Source organism: Mobula hypostoma, chromosome 23 (genome assembly GCF_963921235.1).
Source record: "Mobula hypostoma chromosome 23, sMobHyp1.1, whole genome shotgun sequence".
NCBI classification, from domain to species: domain Eukaryota; kingdom Metazoa; phylum Chordata; class Chondrichthyes; order Myliobatiformes; family Myliobatidae; genus Mobula; species Mobula hypostoma.
The window spans coordinates 51,642,334-51,660,420 of NC_086119.1; the positions used below are offsets into that span (position 1 = coordinate 51,642,334).

The following is an 18,087-nucleotide window of genomic DNA, read 5'->3' on the forward strand; positions in this document are numbered from 1 at the left end:
TAAATGAAAATAGAAAGGGCTGGAAACACTCAGCAGGCCAGGTGCTATCTATGCATGAGTAACATTTCAGATTGAAGACTCATTGTTAGGACACTGATTATATACCTCTGTCTTTACTGCATCATTTTTCAAAGGTTTGTTTTATCTATTTTGAATTTTGAAGAAGTGTTGAGTTCAGAGGTTTTGATTTCTTCATAGAAACTGAGTTGAATGTTTCTAACAATCTCTATTTTAATTTTCTATGTATCATTTAATTTCTGTTCGTGAGTTGGTAAATGGTGTGTCATGGTGCTGTATGTTGGTTCTCCTTCCTGCTCAGAGTGAAAAACTTTGAGTTCAGAAATCTCTGAGGAATTAAAGTTGGTGTGGAGAAGACGTGGAGTAAGAACAAAACTGAAACTCTGCCCTTAGGGGTGAACAGACTTTGTTCATCATTGTGCCCTGTGATAAATATCTCTTTGTGCCTTGCTTTTTAAAGAAGAAATGGACGTGGAAGAGTGAATTTTAATTTTCTCTTGCAGGTTGCGCATAAAACCCAATGTTGTGCTGAAGCAGTTGTCAATAGCAGTGTCGGCTAGTGATCAAAGTTACATGCCCCAGCAGGTGACTGTGTCCTTGGGCAGGAATCCCAGCAACATGCAGGAAATCCGTGATGTCCGTATTCCCAGTAATATGACTGGATACATTACATTGCTGGAAAATGCAAGCATCAATCACCCATGTAATTGTAGTTTTCTTTGTTACATAACAATAAGTCTTGTTAATATTGTCTTCCATTAAGCAAGTAGTTCACACTTGATCTGAGGTTGTTCCAGGTCATATTTGTCATATTGATGTGAAACCTGAAAATTGATTTTCACCAAAGATGGAAACTGCATTAAGTTTGATATCACCATGTTTAACTAACTTGAGAATATAGGAAATATTTTTAACTGTGGAAATACTTGTTTAGTTCCTTTAGTTTGACAGTAATTTCAAACATAATCTTAATGAAAAAAGAAACATTTTGCAATCGGTTATTATGGCTGGTAGTGACAAGTGAAAACATCATTTCTCATATTAATTTTTCTATTTTCTTAGCGTATGAGGACAACCAGTCATTTGTAGTTCTCACTCTCCCTTGCTCATGCTAATTATCAGCCCTTAATGTTTGTGCTAGCCACCTACTGTACTCTAGGGGTAATTTACAGTAGACCTATAACCTAACAAGCACCAAATCTAAGGGATGCGGGAAGAAGCAGGACGACCCAGGGAGAATCCACATGGACATAGAACAGACAAACTCCAGAAAGACTACCCCAGGGGTCAGAATCGTGCCTGGATGAGATAGCTGCATCTCCTGCAGTGCCACAGTTTAGTAGCTGTCTATCCATCTTTTTTGGTCTGTTAATATACACAAGCATAAAATGAATGTGGAACTGTAGTAAGCTTTGTATTATAACAGAAGTATCTATTATGTTGTCTTCTAAAAGAGGAAACTTTTCAAGACCTTGGGGAAAGGCAAGGGTAGTTTCAGGTATGGGTATGATGGCTAAATAGCTTTGTTTTGCTTTTCTGTTTTTATTAGTTAATTTATTCATATTCTACTCTAGAAATTTTTGGAGAATTATGCCCATCATTAAGAGTGTTGCATATGGCACATTATAATCTTTTGCGTTATTTTCTAAGGAAAGCCTGCATTGTGCTAAATCATAGATAAAATCCAAATATTATTTATTCGACATGATTGTTTTTGATGAACCAAAAATGCATTTTGTAAAACATTTTGGCTGCCTTTTTTTTGTAGTAACTTAGTTGTCCTGGGCTTTGGAATATCCCAACAACTCAAAAGTTGAAGGAACATTTTGACTACGTTTTTAAATTTTGAAGTTACATATTTACAGTTTCATAGCATACTATATATCAAACAGTTGATACAGTGACATGCAAAAGTTTGGGCACCCCCGGTCAAAATTTCTGTTACTGTGAATAGCTAAGCAAGTAAAAGGTGACCTGATTTCCAAAAGGCATAAAGTTAAAAATGACACATTTCTTTAATATTTTAAGCAAGATTACTTTTTTATTTCCATCCTTTGCAGTTTCAAAATAACAAAAAAGGAAAAGGGCCCGAAGTAAAAGTCTGGGCACCCTGCATGGTCAGTACTTAGTAACACCCCCTTTGGCAAGTATCACAGCTTGTAAGCACTTTCTGTAGCCAGCTAAGAGTCTTTCAATTCTTGTTTGGGGGATTTTTGCCCATTCTTCCTTGCAAAAGGCTTCTAGTTCCGTGAGATTTTTGAGCCGTCTTGCATGCACTGCTCTCTTGAGGTCTATCCACAGATTCTCAATGATGTTTAGGTCGGGGGACTGTGAGGGCCATGGCAAAACCTTCAGCTTGTGCCTCTTGAGGTAGTCCATTGTGGATTTTGAGGTGTGTTTAGGATCATTATCCTGTTGTAAAAGCCATCCTCTTTTCATCTTCAGCTTTTTTACAGACGGTGTGATGTTTGCTTCCAGAATTTGCTGGTATTTAATTGAATTCATTCTTCCCTCTACCAGTGAAATGTTCCCTGTGTCACTGGCTGCAACACAAGCCCAAAGCATGATCGATCCACCCCCGTGCTTAACAGCTGGAGAGGTGTTCTTTTCATGAAATTCTGCACCCTTTTTTCTCCAAACATACCTTTGCTCATTGCGGCCAAAAAGTTCTATTTTAACTTCATCAGTCCACAGAACTTGTTTCCAAAATGCATCAGGCTTGTTTAGATGTCCCTTTGCAAACTTCTGACGCTGAATTTTGTGGTGAGGATGCAGGAAAGGTTTTCTTCTGATGACTCTTCCATGAAGGTCATATCTGTGCAGGTGTCGCTGCACAGTAGAACAGTGCACCACCACTCCAGAGTCTGCTAAATCTTCCTGAAGGTCTTTTGCAGTCAAACGGGAGTTTTGATTTGCCTTTCTCACAATCCTACGAGCAGTTCTCTCAGAAAGTTTGCTTGGTCTTCCAGACCTCAACTTCACCTCCACTGTTCCTGTTAACTGCCATTTCGTAATTACATTACGATCTGAGGAAACAGCTACCTGAAAATGCTTTGCTATCTATCTTCTTATAGCCTTCTCCTGCTTTATGGGCATCATTTGTTTTAATTTTCAGAGAGCTAGGCAGCTGCTTAGAGGAACCCATGGCTGCTGATTGTTGGGACAAGGTTTGAGGAGTCAGGGTATTTATAAAGCTTTGAAATTTTCATCACCTGGCCTTTCCTATTGAAGATTGTGAACAAGCCATGGCCCTAACAAGCCAAATAAGGTCTGAGACCTTGGTAAAAGTTATCTGAGAGCTCAAATCTCTTGGGGTGCCCAAACCTTTGCATGGTGCTCCTTTCCTTTTTTTCACTCTAAATTTGTACAAAACAAAAATAATACACTAATAATGTTTCATCTTTAACTTCATGACTTTTGGAGATCAGTTCATCTTCTGCTCTCTTAACTATTCACAGTAACAGAAATTTTGACCGGGGCGCCCAAACCTTTGCATACCACTGTATATCTTTTGAAGATGTAAGAGATTGTTATGAATTAGTGAACTACCAACTGAGTTGCTAACTGATGGTTTCTCATGAACAGTTCAGACAGAACACAGCACAAATGTGCAGTTTTTTTTAAAGAGTCAGAAAACCAATTGTTTTGGCTTTAACAACTTGCATTAAAAATCTTTCATTTGCTGTAGCTGAAGCTTGAAAGATATTTTTGTAAAATCTAGGACAAGCTTATCAGAAAACATTTTAAAGCAATTTTTATTTAGAGAAATGTGATTATTGATACTGCATTGGTCTGGTGTATATACATTGTTCTAATCAAATGATATTGAATGTCAGGTCATAGTTTTATTAAGCCCTAAAACAACTGAATATTTGGCAATAAATATGGCTAAATATTGTGACTTTCCAACTTGTTTCAGTTCTTTGCTCAAAGTGCAGTTTCTTTTTGTTATATACACTCTATCCTTGACCCTCCTGTTCCAGTTTGAGTATTTTGTAACTCTACTCTTTGGTCACCACTGACTCAAGTAGATACTGTCCTTTGCATTTTTTGATCCAAAATTATCCAACCACCTTTCCTTAACCACTACTTCAAAGAATTAGTCTTAGATTTGATTTTACCTGCTCAATCAATAAAGGTACACAGCTAACATCAGAATATAAAGAGCACTGTTAAGCAATGCATTGCATAATACACACATTAGCATTTACTGATAGTATAAATTAACAATCTGAGCACTGAAGATACCATCGGATTTAATAAGCACTGATACATTATGAAACACACATCTTGAGCTCATGCGTTTCTGCCCATGGAATTTAAAAAGCAAAGTACTTGTGGAGCAGCATGCAGATAGTGACAGTGTAGAAAGTAGTGTGTATTGTATCAGTGCAGAACTGGCTGTAGAAATCAGGTGCAAGCTGATGGGCATGAAAATACAGGGTGAATGGAACTGAAAGACCACATCTGCAAATTCATGTCAAATGTTTATTCACTCTGAACAATACACAGGACGTATGACATGAAATGATTTCCTAACTGTCACTGTGCCTTTCAAAGATTGCCTGATTGTGGGTGAGTGATATTTTAAGTTAGATTTCTTATTCGCTCTTAGATTTTCATAGCTAAGCATTAGATTCAGTATTATTTTCAAGTTATCGATGTATAATCAGAGGAAGAGGGCAGAATGCAGTGAAATTAATTATTTTAATTTTTTTTTGATAAGTTGTACAGATAAATATTAAGCGCTGTCATGGTGATGGCTGTGACACAAGGATTCATGGGCTCAAGACTATGGGATATCAGGTTATGAAGAAACCTGGAGTGTCTGTATCTGATGCATCTGCAATTTGGTATTTGAGCTTATTAACAACGCTGGTGACGGCTTCTGTAGAAACTAATCCAGACCTGGCACAAAGTATCCTACAAATTACGCAGTAAGTAGTTTAGAATTTTATAATTGCACAGATGATCTCAATTTACATGCTTCATGTACTAATGCTGATTATAATTTTGCCTGGAGTGATTAACTTGTGAAACTGTGATTACTGGTTTAGAATTAATAACCAGCATCTCTTCCGTTTGTTCAGAAAAGCACTGCAACACATGCCACCCCTTTCACTCACAGCTGGGTCCACGGTCATGCCCAGCTTCATGTCGACAAATGTCCTGGAGAAAGTCGACAGTTTTCTCATCAAGATTGCTGGGTAAGTGCTGTTTAGGTAGTCTGGAACTGGCTTGTGGAATTGGAGTGAAGAATACCATGAGCAGTATGGTAGTGTAGTGGTCAGTGTAACACTATCACAATGCAAGTGACCCGGCTTCAATTCCACCGCTGTCTGTACGTTCTCCCTGTGTCCCTGTGGGTTTCCTTGCACATTCCAAAGACGTGAGGGTTAGTGGATTAATTTGTCGGGTGAGTAATTGTGTGGTGGGGGCTGGTTGGACCGGAAGTGCCTGTTATCGTGCTGAATCTCTAAACTAAGTTAAAACGCATTAAGGTAATGCAAAAGACATCCGTCAGGAGGGTTGGGATTGAATGCCTGAAAGCAGTTATCAACTATAATCACGGTATGGCAATTTTAAGTGCCGAATTTAAGAGGCTTATACTCCAGAAAAATTGATTGGTGGTTGTCATTAGGTAAACTAAACCTTGTCTTTTGTTGAATAGAAGTATACCTTACTAGTGCACCTGAATTTTGCTGGTGTGTGTATCACACACACATCTTGCCTGGTGACAATTTGAAGTGCACTTTTTTATTATCAATGTAGAGATCATTGATCACATTGGGCAAGTCGATGAGGAGATGTGTAAAAATAGTTGCCCACTGTACATGCCCTTCGACCCTGAGCAATATCTAGTCTCTTGCTGAGAAGTGTATGTTTCCATTGCAGATGCTGTGCTAGTCCTGAAGCAGAGTTGACCCTTTTGGGTTTTGCTTTGGCCAGAGGAAGTGTTGCTAAAGTGATGACATCACTTTTGACCATCAGTGATCATCTAGATACCGAGTATGATGCTTCCCATCTCCTCACAGCAATGACATCTGTGCGAATAAACCAGCTTCATAAATATGGTAAACTGATTTTATGATGGTAAACAGTCTTTATCCAGTGAAGAGTTATAAGCAGTAATCTATTGAGCCTGTTACGCTCACTAGCTGATCAATACAGCTGCCTCTTGCTTGCTATCACATTGATCTTCCTGCTACATTATCACCTCTATTCTGCTACTGCTTCGTTCCGCTGACCTCTGGTGCTGTCTGATGGAACTTGCATGTCTCCCATGCTCTCTAGTTCACCCACACATCTCATAGTTGCTCTGGTTGTTAGTTGTCTCAAAAGAAGCAAAAGGAAGTTGATGGTCATTTGACAAAGAATAATTTCTAAGTCTGTAGGGGAGTCAGGCTGATGGTATTGTTCTGCTGGGAGTCAAGGTGGACCGGATGGGCCAAATGGCTTGCTTCATAATGTCAATATATTTGAAAGCTGAACAAGCAGTAGCTTCTAAAATACAAACCCCATTTCCAGAAAAGTTGGGATATTTTCCAAAATGCGATAAAAACAAAAATCTGTGATATGTTAATTTACGTGAACTTTTATTTAACTGACAGAAGTACAAAGAAAAGATTTTCAATAGTTTTACTGACCAACTTAATTGTATTTTGTAAACATACACAAATTTAGAATTTGATGGCTGCAACACACTCAACAAAAGTTGGAACAGAGGCATATTTACCTTTGTGTTACATCACCTTTCCTTTTAATAACACTTTTTAATTGTTTTGGAACCGAGGATACTAATTGTAGTAGATTTGCAATCGGAAATTTTGTCCATTCTTGCTTGATATAAGACTTCAGCTGCTCAACAGTCCGTGGTCTCCGTTGTCTGATTCTCCTCTTCATGATGTGCCATACATTTTCAATAGGAGATAGATCTGGACTGGCAGCAGGCCAGCCAAGCACACGCACTCTGTGTCTACAAAGCCACGCTGTTGTAGCCCGTGCAGAATGTGGTCTGGCATTGTCCTGCTGAAATAAGCATGGACGTCCTGGGAAGAGACATCGCCTTGATGGCAACTTATGTCTCTCTAAGATCCTAATATACGCCTCAGAGTCAATGGTACCTTCACATACATGCAACTCACCCATGCTGTGGGCACTGATGCACCCCCATACCATCACAGATGCTGGCTTTTGCACCTTTCGCTGATAACAATCTGGATGGTCGTTTTCATCTTTGGCACGGAGAACTCAATGCCTGTTTTTTCTGAAAACTAGCTGAAATGTGGACTCACCTGACCACAGCACACAGTTCCACAGTCTTTCGGTCCATCTGAGATGAGCTCGGGCCCAGAGAACTCACCGCCGTTTCTGCATAGAGTTGATGTATGGCTTCCTCCTTGCGTAATACAGTTTCAAGTTGCATTTCTGGATGCAGCAACGGACTGTGTTGAGTGACAAAATGGTTTTCTGAAGTACTCCCGAGCCCAGGTGGCTATAATTGTCATAGTAGCATGATGGTTTCTTAGGCAGTGCCGCCTGAGGGCTCGAAGATCACGCGCATTCAACAGTGGTTTCCGACCTTGCCCTTTACGCACTGAGATGCCTCTGCAATCTTGAGTTGAGAAATGTTCCTTTTGAACTGACTAACAATTCTCTCAAGAATTTTGGCACAAAGGGGTGAGCCGCGACCCATCCTTGCTTGCAAAGACTGAGCCTGTGATGGTCTCTACTTTTATACTGAGTCATGATACCCCACTTGCTATCAATTAGCCTGCTTAATGTGGAGTCTTCCAAACCGGTGTTACTTGAATATTCTGTGCACTTTTCAATCTTATTTTAACTCTGTCCCAACTTTTGTTGAGTGTGTTGCAGCCATCAAATTCTAAATTTGTATATATTTGCAAAATACAATGAAGTTGGTCAGTAAAACTATTGAAAATATTTTCTTTGTACTTTTGTCAGTTAAATAAAGGTTCATGTGAATTAACATATCACAGATGTTTGTTTTTATCGCATTTTGGAAAATATCCCAACTTTTCTGGAAATGGGGTTTGTAGTTAAATATTTACCCATGTTAGTCATTGCGGAATTGGCAAAGGTCTGCCTGGCTTATGTAAGTGCAAATGCCATTTATAGATTTGCCAATGACACAACGGTTGCAGGCAGAATCTCAGATGGTGATGAGGAGCTCTACAGGAGTGAGATAGATCAGCTGGTTGAATGGTGTCACAATAACAACCTTGAATTCAGAGACAGTAAGACCAAGGAATTGATTGTGGACTTGAGGAAGGGGAAGTCGAAGGAACACACACCAGTCCTCATCAGGGGTTCAGCAGTTGAAAGGGTGAGCAGTTTCGAGTTCCTGGTGTCAGCATCTCAGCAGATCTGTCCTGGGCTCAACATATTGATGTAGTTACAAAGAGGCTCGCTAGTGGCTATATTTCATTAGGAGTTTGAGGAGATTTGGTATGTCACCAAAGACTCTGAACAAATCTTATCAATGTATCATGGAGAGCATTTTAGCTGGTCGCATCACCGGTATGGAGTCACTGCACATAATGGTAAGAGAGATGTAGTTGGTTGTACACTCAGCCACGAGTACTAGCCTCCCCACCATCTTCAAAAGGTGATGCCTCGAAAAGATGGCGTCCATCATTAAGGGCCCCCACCACCAGGACATGCCCTCTTCTCTCTGCTGCTATCTGAGAGGAGGTACAGGAACCACCATCCGATCTCTGAACAGACAATGAACCAACCTGTCAACACTGCCTCACTATTTTTGTTCTCTTTTTTACACTACGTATTTAATTATATATATATATTATATATTATATATATTTAATTAATGTGTAGTAATTTAAATATATATTATTATTTATGTAATGCCATAAAATAACAAAATTCACAGCATGTGTCTGTAATAATAAATGTGATTCAGAGTGGCTCCCTGGTACCTCCCTTGTCTCTGAGTCAGAAAGCTCTGAGATGTGATCACGGAACAAAAGCACGAAATGTTGGAAATACTCTGCAGTATTTGTGGAAAGGGAAATCAAGTTAACTGTTAACTCTATTTCCTTTTCTGGAGATGCTACCTGCCCACTTGAATATTCCATCATTTGTGTTTAACTGAAACATCTCCGGCACCTACAGTACCTTGTACTTGGGCATACCTACCCTGCTCCTTCACTGCAGGACTGAGAAAGTACTGCACTTCATCTTCAATGCAACAATAAAGCAAATCCCAGTGTGTCACATGCCTATACGTAACATGCATAATTCACATGGTATCATTTGTAGTCTTGCTGGAGAATCCTCTCAATAATATTGTCTCAATTTATATTGCTGGACAAATTTCTCACAGCAGTTTGTGGGACATTGGTATTGCTACGTGTACTAAGTTGGAGCATGTACTTTTCCATGTTGAAGATGCACTATTTGTGCCTGTTTACTGTTTAAATTACTTCTGCAAAGATGTATGATTGCAATAATGTAGAAGAAATATGGGAAAATGTTTTTTGAGACTTGTAACTCTTTCCACAGGGAAACCACTTCAATTGACTGTGGAGGCCTGTGATGCCAAAGAAGGAAAAGAGAAAGGATTCGGACCCACCGCTGTGCTTTATGAGTCACTGCTGGGAGACGGTAAATATTGGGGATATAGTTTTGAATCAGGGTGGAGAAGAGGAAGAAGGAATAAAGAGACATTCGTTGTCTGTGTTTCTGTGAATGGTAATGGGGCTGGAATTTTGTTTAAGGATTTGCTTCTTCAGTTAAGGTGTGTTGATTATGGGTTGGTTGATGCCCTTTTGTATCTGAGAGCTGTGGCGATGAATGTTTTTTTAAACTCTGAGAACCAGCTGATTTAAATTTTCCTTTGGCTACTGCAGGATTTTTGTCAGAGGCTGGCCATACACAGGCCAGCTTCATTCTGTCAACAAGAACAAAGTTAGCCATCCAGGTCACTCAGATCAGGGTTAAGGTGAGTACTTGACTGTGGTGATAGCTGCAAGCTCGCATATGTTTTCCTTGCCTAACACTGACAAATCCATGATTCCCTCATCTACAGTTTAATCTTCTGACAGTTCCCTTTCTCGTTGAAACACAGGGCGTCTTGCATTCAAAGTTCTGTATCTATCTCCCCAACACTCTTCCAATTTTGTTTTTTTTCACTATCCTATTGAATTCTTCAAGTTCTGGAGGGTACTGCATCTGAAGCTTCCTCTTGCGTTATCGTTCTGCACTCGGGTGCTCTCACTTGCTCTCTTCTCCCACCCCCCCAGCCCTTCATCTATCCTGATGTGGTCATGCCCTCTATTATATTCTCTTGCAGCAACTCCCGTCCCAACCCTTGCGTCTTGTTGCTGAGTCTTTCAAAATTAGAAACATGATTTATGTCCTTGGCTTTCTGGTTGACCACTAATGTTCTGATTATTTCATTTTTTTTCCCCTTCCAGGTCCATAATGGTGCTAAGGGAGCAAAATGTGGCTTGGTCTTTGCTTACAACGATGAGTCAGAAACCTTTGATGCAGAGAAACATTTCAAGAGGTTTGAAAAGTATAATAAATGGAAGCTACAAGAGTTTCGACAATTTGTGAAGGAAAGGTGATTAACAATTTCTGTTTAGTCTTCTTGTATCAATTCTACGTCTTTACATAATTTACAAAGTTTATCATTTGATTATTTTCTTGGCACCAACTATATTTTGCATTGCCACAGTTTGCCAAACTGTGCTAAAAATGCACATTAGATAATTTCCAAGTTGCATTCTTGAAGTTTGCAGTGTTTTGTAGTCTGTATATGAAATTATGTACAGTTTGTGGTTCTTAAGTTTCACAGCTGCTGCAGTAAACAAAACAATTTAAAGTTATTGGTAGATTCATGTCTTTATCACACGGTTGTTCCAAGAGTGAGACACTCTTATTTTCTAAAGATCTGGGAAATTCTGGCAGATGCGGTCAGCAGGTTTCGGTTGCTTATATTAATTGGGCAGATCCTGGAGGCTGCTGCCAAGAGTCGCTGGGGTGTGCCTGGATCTGCTCTGATGTCGGACCCCATATGGAATTCAATAGTGGAGCAAACAGTAGGAAGCGTAGACAAGAGGCTGTGGAGAAGAGGCTGGTTTTCATAATGTGCTGAGTTGTGTCCACAACTTTCAGTTTCTTGTGGTTGCCACACTAAGCAGTGATACAACCAGATAGGATGCTTTTTATGATTATTTTTGTCTATTTTAGTTTATTTTTAAAATTAAAATCATTAATTGTAGCTGATAATTGTTTTTAATGAATGTATGCTGTGTCAGCTCTGTCTCTGGAAGTGAGATTTTATTATTGGTTTTTCAACTATACGACAGAAGCAGTGGTCAGAAGGTTGACTTGGATGAAGATGAACCTGTTGGTTGGTTTGAACTGGAAGGTGAATGGAATGAGACTGAAGTAAAGTTACCGATCTGTCGAATCAGCAAGGTAAGGACGCCAATAATGTTTCCATCTTTTTGCCATGTAGAAGGGTGTTGTTGCCATTGCTTTATCTCTAATTGCTGTTGAAGGTATGTTGATAAGCTGCAACCTTATATACTCCAGTCTGTCTGACGCTGTTAGGGAGGGAGTTCCAGCATTAAGGATGAGCAATGTTTTTCCAAGTCAAGGTTGTGTGCGACTTGGTGGAGAGCCTGCAGCTGTGGTGGTTCCAATGTACTGAAGTTTCAAAGTGCATTTATTATCAAAGAATGTTTAAATTACACAACCTTGAGATTTGTTTGCTTACAGGTAGTCAGGGGCAGTCTCACAGCCTTGGCGTCATGGAGAGTGAAGCCCCTAGATTATCTGGGCCAGTGTTTAAATTGTCCAAACCTCACACTAGGGCCTGGCCCTGCCACAGCAGATCACTCCAGGCTTTGATGCTGTTGGAGTAAGCTGAGTATGCAGCGGCAGTGCATTTTGTCAGGGGTGTACACAGTGCGTGCTGGTGGTGGGTAGGGTCTCGATGAAATAGACTGCTTTGTTATGGGTGATACTGAGCTGCTTCACAGCTAGTGATGCTGCGCTCATCTGACAAGCGGAGAGAGCCACAACACTGCTGGCTCCCACCTTATAGAGTGTGGAAAGGCAGAGTTGAATAGCTTGATGTGGGATTCACAACCTCTGACCTGTTCCTATATCGCAGTATTTATATGACTAATGCAGCTGAGTTTTGGACTAATTGTGACCCCTAGGATATTATATTTTACTGAGATCCAGCACAGAATAGGCCCTTCCAGCTCTTTGAGCCACGCCGCCCAGCAACCCTCTTACTTAATCCCAGCCTAATCATAGGACAATTTACAATGACCAATTAACCTACCAACTGGTGCACCTTTGATATTGATGGTGGGGACCTGGTAACAGTAATGCCTTTAAATATTAGCACAAGTTTCTTATTAAAGATGGTCATTGTTAGGTAATTTTGTGGCACAAATGTGATTTGTTGCTTAGGACGTTGTCCAGAATGTGCTACTTCACTTGCTGAAGAGAGGGGTTGTGAATGGAATTGAACGCTGTGTAAAGATAACTGGACGCGCCCACTTTTGCTTGATGGATGATCATTGTTAAATTGGGGAAAGATGGTTCGTTCAGCATACGGCTCTTGCGAAACACCTGCAAAGATGTCCTGGGATTGGAAAGATTGACTTCCAGCAGCCACCATCCAACATTTTGCTTGTGGAGTGTTCCCAAGCATTGGAGTGTTGTCACTTTAATGCTCATTGATCTCAGTTTTACTAAAGCGCTTTGATGGCAAGTATAGTCACTTGCACCTCTCCTCTGCAGCCCAGCTTTGCTCTGGTTGAACTGTGACTGTTCAGGCTGAACCCAAACTAGTGTGGTATTTATGTTAGTAAATTGTTCCTTCTATTGCGAGGCAAGAAATAATCCAGAATCCTAAATGGAATTTATAACAATCATCTTGAAAATATATTTGTTTGGTTTTGTCTTCCTCTGAAACTAATTAAGTAGGGTGGCAAAATGGTCTAATTTCAAGAATTCCTGTGATTGCTGTAAACGGTTGTGGAAGTCTGGTAACTTTATTATAGGGACTGTTCCAGTAGATGGCACATGTGTCCCAGTTATTTCCTCAAACAGATAAACTGCATTTGCTGTAAGTGGATTTGAGTTCCTTATTTGTAAATACATTGGGCACTGGTATTTGACTTCTGTACTGTTAAATAGTTCCAATTAAAATGTGGTTTAAAATTGATTTAATATTGGCTCGGCTTGCCGATGATCGTACAGCACAGAAACAGGCCTTTCAGCCAACACTCACATCCAAGTTAATTCCAATTACCATGATCTTCTAAACTTTTCCAATCCTCATACCTGCCTGTCTTTTAAAAGTTATTGTTAAACACAACAAAATACTTTACGAAAAATGCCTACCAAGCTAGTCAGTAATATCTGTCCCTTGAATTTGCTGTGGTTGATCTAAGCCAGACATTAGCAAGTATAATGTATACTATTAAATTTCACGTTTACTTTGCATTCAACACCTTAAGCCTACTTGTTTATTTTTAGTGTGGTTGAATTTGGTTAAAATGCTTGGTAATGTGATTTCGGACCCTACACAATGACAATAGGACCAACTTTCTGAGCTGCTTTAATGACTAAGATGTTTCTTAATCTTTCTACTCAGTATCTGATGGTGAAGTTTCTCTGTCCGCGTCAAGAAGATGAGAATAACGTGCGTATCGGCATCAAGCATCTATCCATTCGTGGCTATATGAGACCACCCAATCAAGAGAGTGTCTCTTTCTCTGAGACAGCACCAAGCGCTTTTGTTACCGGGCAAACACTTGTTTTGAAGACGCTGTATTTTATCCAGCAACTAGCACAAGATGCAGTATGTTCAAACTAATTTATTTTAATATGTGCGTAAATTATGAAAGGAAGCTCTACTTCATTTCAGTTCTACGAGTTCTTGCCCAAGAGATGGTTAGTCCAGGGTCCAGTGTCAGAAATGTCAGTGTAATCTATGATTATAAGAACAACTTTGTATTACTGGTGTCATTTAGCAAACCTCTGCAACTTTTCTTAAGGCTTCAGTGTCTTCACACACTACGTGGGAAGAGATGCTCCAGCTTGGGGCTTGTCTGGCAAGGTTCTTGCTTTCACACTTTATGTCTTTGTTTATTTTGCTACAAGTCCTCCAGCAAAATACTTCACCTACACACAGTGGAAATCTAAGATCAAAGCCGAATACTGCACCTATTCACCAGTCACGCAAACTGGTTGGTGTTTTAGGTTAATGATTTCTCAGAGCTTTCTGGAAAGCTTGTGGGTCTAAAATGTTAGTGTCTTCCAGAGCAGATACTAACCACCTGAATTCAGTATTTAAGAATCTTGTATTTGTTCTTAATGGCTGTGTCAACTTGTCTTACCAAATTCAAAATTTGATCATTTAAGACGAATATCTCCCAAATCTCTATCTTCCTGCACATTATTGGGAATTGTACAATTTCACATGGCCTCACTTCATTTTTCCTTCCTGAATCGGAGCAGAAGCAGGCCTGCACCCACCCTCGTGCCTATCTTGGGTCATTTATCTCAGTGCTACTGTCTTGCACTCACCCTAGATTACTAATCCATAGATCTGCTTTGAGCTGCTGCTAATCCATCCTTTACTGAGGCAATATCCATGTTGATTTGTTTTCACAATACAAATATACAATATCAATACAAATACCAGCTGTTCACTAAACTTTATCTGGGCTCTCCTTTTTGTCTTCATGAACAACAACATGCCTTGGAAACATTTCTGTATCCATATGATTTAGGACAGAGACACTGAGTGAAATGACTGTATGAAGGGAGCTAAAACCAAGCCAAAATTTTGAGCAAGGTCTGCTTAAAGGGTGTTGGAAATGATTCTTGGTGTTAGACCTTTCAAGATTAGCTTTGATGATTTTCTTGGTCCTGACAGCATTGGGTTGATATTACTTGTAAAGGTAGATTCCCCATGGAAATAGCAAATGCAGCTCTGAGAGAGTTCTGCTTCTTCAAAGCAGTGTCAGGGATTGAACTTGTTTGTGAGGGTAGGCATTCAAAGCATTGGCTCTGGGAACTATTGAAGATAGCACTGAACTGCTTGGTTTTCATGGTTTCTTGGTTTTTACACCGGCCATGGATAATTAGTGCATTGCCCCAGTATTTCCAATCAAGGATTATTTGTATATGCAGATTTATCACTCTGCAAACTTACTATAAACTTAGTTTGTTGTTATATCTTAGCCTAATTGCAAGCAAGCTCAAATGAAAGATAGACTGAGTCAGGTGAAAGGGTAATAAAGTTGCAATTAAGGAGGTGAGGGCAATTGAAATTGAGTAATTGGACTGCATCAGATAATCCAGTTTTCATGCAGAAATTCTGATGGTTCAGCAAAATACACAAAATGATGGAGGAACTCAGCAGTTCTGCAACATATATGGAGAAGAATAAGCAGCTGATGTTTTCCTTTCTTTCCATTCCTGAGACTTTTCATTAGGACTGGAAAGGAAGGGGGAAGAAGTCAGAATAAGATGGCGGAGGCAGGGGAAGGCATACAAGCTGGCAGGTGATAGTTGAAAGCAGGGTAGGTGGGTGGAGGAGGGTAGGATGAGGCTGGGCTGAAGAAGGAATCTGGTGGAGGTTTAAAAAAGAATCAGATCAGTAGATCTGCAGAGATGGATACAGAGAGATTGAGAAAGGGGAGAGTGTGTCAAAGGTGGACCAAGTAAACTTGAAGGCTGGTTAGGAGTTAAAGGTAAAGACAATGGAATCGGTAAGCTCGGTGTGGATGCGGGAAGCAGCACCAGTGCAGACATAGATGTAATGCAGAAAGAGTTGGGGACTTTTACCAGAGTATGGTTGAAACATGGACTTTTCCACATAGCAATAAAAAAGCAGGTATAGCAGGTACCCATGGCTACACTTTGGGTTTGAAGAAATTGGGAGGAGCCAAAAGAGAAATTGCTGAGGGTGAGGACCAGTTCCACCAGACAGGAGAGGGTAACAGTGGAGTGGAACTGGTCTGTTGTCTCAAAAGAAATAGAGGGCTTTAAGGCCTTCCTGATGGGGGATAGAAGTATATAGGGACTGGATTTCATCGTGAAAATGAGGCAATTAGGGCCAGGGAACTTAGTGATTGAAGTGATCGAGTATGTGAAGTCTCATCTCTTCAGAACGAGGCCTTCCATTCCACAACATCTCAGATGTCTTCCTCCTTCAAAGAACAGGATATTCCTTTCAGGGCCATCAATGTATCCTCTCCATTTCCCACACATTGGCTTCACCCCATCTTCCTGCTGCCGTAACAGTGGTAGTATTCTTTTAGTCCTTACCTATCACCCCACAGGACTCCATATCCAACATATCATTCTCCATAATTTCTGCCGTCTATAATAGGATCCTGTTACTAAGCATGTCTTTCCTTCCCCACCACCCCACCACTCTCGCCTTTCTGCAGGAATCGCTCTCTATATGATTCCCTTGTTCACTCATCCCTCCCTACCTAATGGCTCTTATCCCTGCAAGAGAGATAAGTGTCGCACCTGCCCCTACACCTCCTCCCGCACCACCATTCAGATCCCACACAGTACTACCAGTTCAAGTGACACTTCACTTGCAAGTCTGTCAGGGTCATGTATTGTATCTGGTGCGGGGTCCTCTCAATATTGGTGAGATCCAACATGGATTGAGGGACCACTTTGTCGAGCACCTTCGCTCCATCTGCCACAAAAGGTGGGATTTCCCTGTGGCCATCCTTTTCAGTTCGACTTCTCATTCTGACATGTTAGCTGATGCCCTTGTTTACTGCCAAGATGAGGCAACACTAAGGTTAGAGGAGCAACACCTCATATTCCATCTGGGTAGCCTATAACCTGATGGCTTGAATATCGATTTCTCTAACTTCCAGTTATTTCTACCTTCTCCGTTTCTCTCTTTGTATTCCCTATTCTGGCTCCCCTCTTACACCTTGTCTTTTCCTCACCTGCCTACCATCTTCCTCTGGGGTACCCCTCCTCCTTCACTTTCTCCCATGGTCCTCTGTCCTCTGCTGTCAGATTCCTCCCTTAGCCCTTTACCTCTTCCACCTATCATCTCCCAGCTTCTTACTTCTTCCCCACTCCCCACCTACTTTTCCTCCAACCTGGTTTCACTTATCACCAGCCAGCATGTACTCCTTCCCCCCATCTCTTATTATGACCACTTCATCCATCCTTTCTAGTCCTGATGAAGGGTCTTATCCAGAGATGTCGACTCTTATCCTCTCCATGCATGCTGTCTGAGTTCCTTCAATATTTTGTGTGTGTTTCTCTGGATTTCCAGCATCTGCCTTACTGGGACTTTCCTTAAACTTGCTGGGGACCGAGATCTTGTGTGCCTTGGAGCTGGCTGGTTTTGCTGGAAAAGTTGTTACACTATGTGTAACATCTTGTGCAACAACTAACAAATTAAGTCTGCAGCATATTAATTTGAATAATATCCAGAAAATCTGCCAGTCCAGCACTCCTAAAGAGGTGCTGTATTAAGGAGTTTCATAGCTTTCCTAGGTAGTTTTCCTTTGAAACTAGTTTATGTAGGTCACGTTGTCCATTAAGTTTATTAGGCATTAAGTTATCCTTTCTTGGTTCCTAGGCAGAACTGAAAGAGCGGAAGTTAAAACAGAAACCTTACTTGGATTTTTCAGATCTTAATCTACAACTGTTTTGGAACTTCTACAAAAAATTCAGAGAAAAGTAAGCTCTTTTTGATATTTTCATTACTTGTTTTCCCTGGAGACAGCAATTTATGCTGGTACAGCTGTTTGGAAGTTGATGCTGCACTTGCATCGTATTTGTGTGTACATTCAGGTGGAGAGACCATTGGAAGCAGTCTGTTTGAAAGGGAGTGAGGTGTGAGATTCAGGTCAGTGCAAGTGTGAAGTCTGAGCATTAAAAGTACTTCATTGACAATAATACGCTTTAGAATACGGATGCTACCATGTAGTAAGCAGTACAGACAATTTGAATGTAATTAATGAAAATGATCAGGTAATCTGTGATAACTTTATTATTTGA

The 18,087-nt window shown here is 40.4% G+C and overlaps 1 protein-coding gene across 6 annotated transcripts in view; it reads left to right on the plus strand.

Moving 5' to 3' along the window:
• The window catches only part of zzef1 (zinc finger, ZZ-type with EF hand domain 1), a 266,638-nt gene that overhangs the window by 39,748 nt on the left and 208,803 nt on the right, over positions 1-18,087 (plus strand). For 4 of the 6 annotated variants that reach the window (XM_063031513.1, XM_063031517.1, XM_063031514.1 and 1 more), the window contains exons 5-14: positions 522-721; positions 4,745-4,955; positions 5,109-5,225; positions 5,914-6,092; positions 9,562-9,663; positions 9,909-10,000; positions 10,476-10,624; positions 11,373-11,484; positions 13,685-13,891; positions 17,666-17,766. In XM_063031513.1, the coding sequence (XP_062887583.1) occupies positions 522-721; positions 4,745-4,955; positions 5,109-5,225; positions 5,914-6,092; positions 9,562-9,663; positions 9,909-10,000; positions 10,476-10,624; positions 11,373-11,484; positions 13,685-13,891; positions 17,666-17,766 (1,470 nt within the window). The remainder of the gene's footprint in view (positions 1-521; positions 722-4,744; positions 4,956-5,108; positions 5,226-5,913; positions 6,093-9,561; positions 9,664-9,908; positions 10,001-10,475; positions 10,625-11,372; positions 11,485-13,684; positions 13,892-17,665; positions 17,767-18,087) is intronic. The other 2 variants (XM_063031515.1, XM_063031518.1) reach the window with 1 other exon arrangement.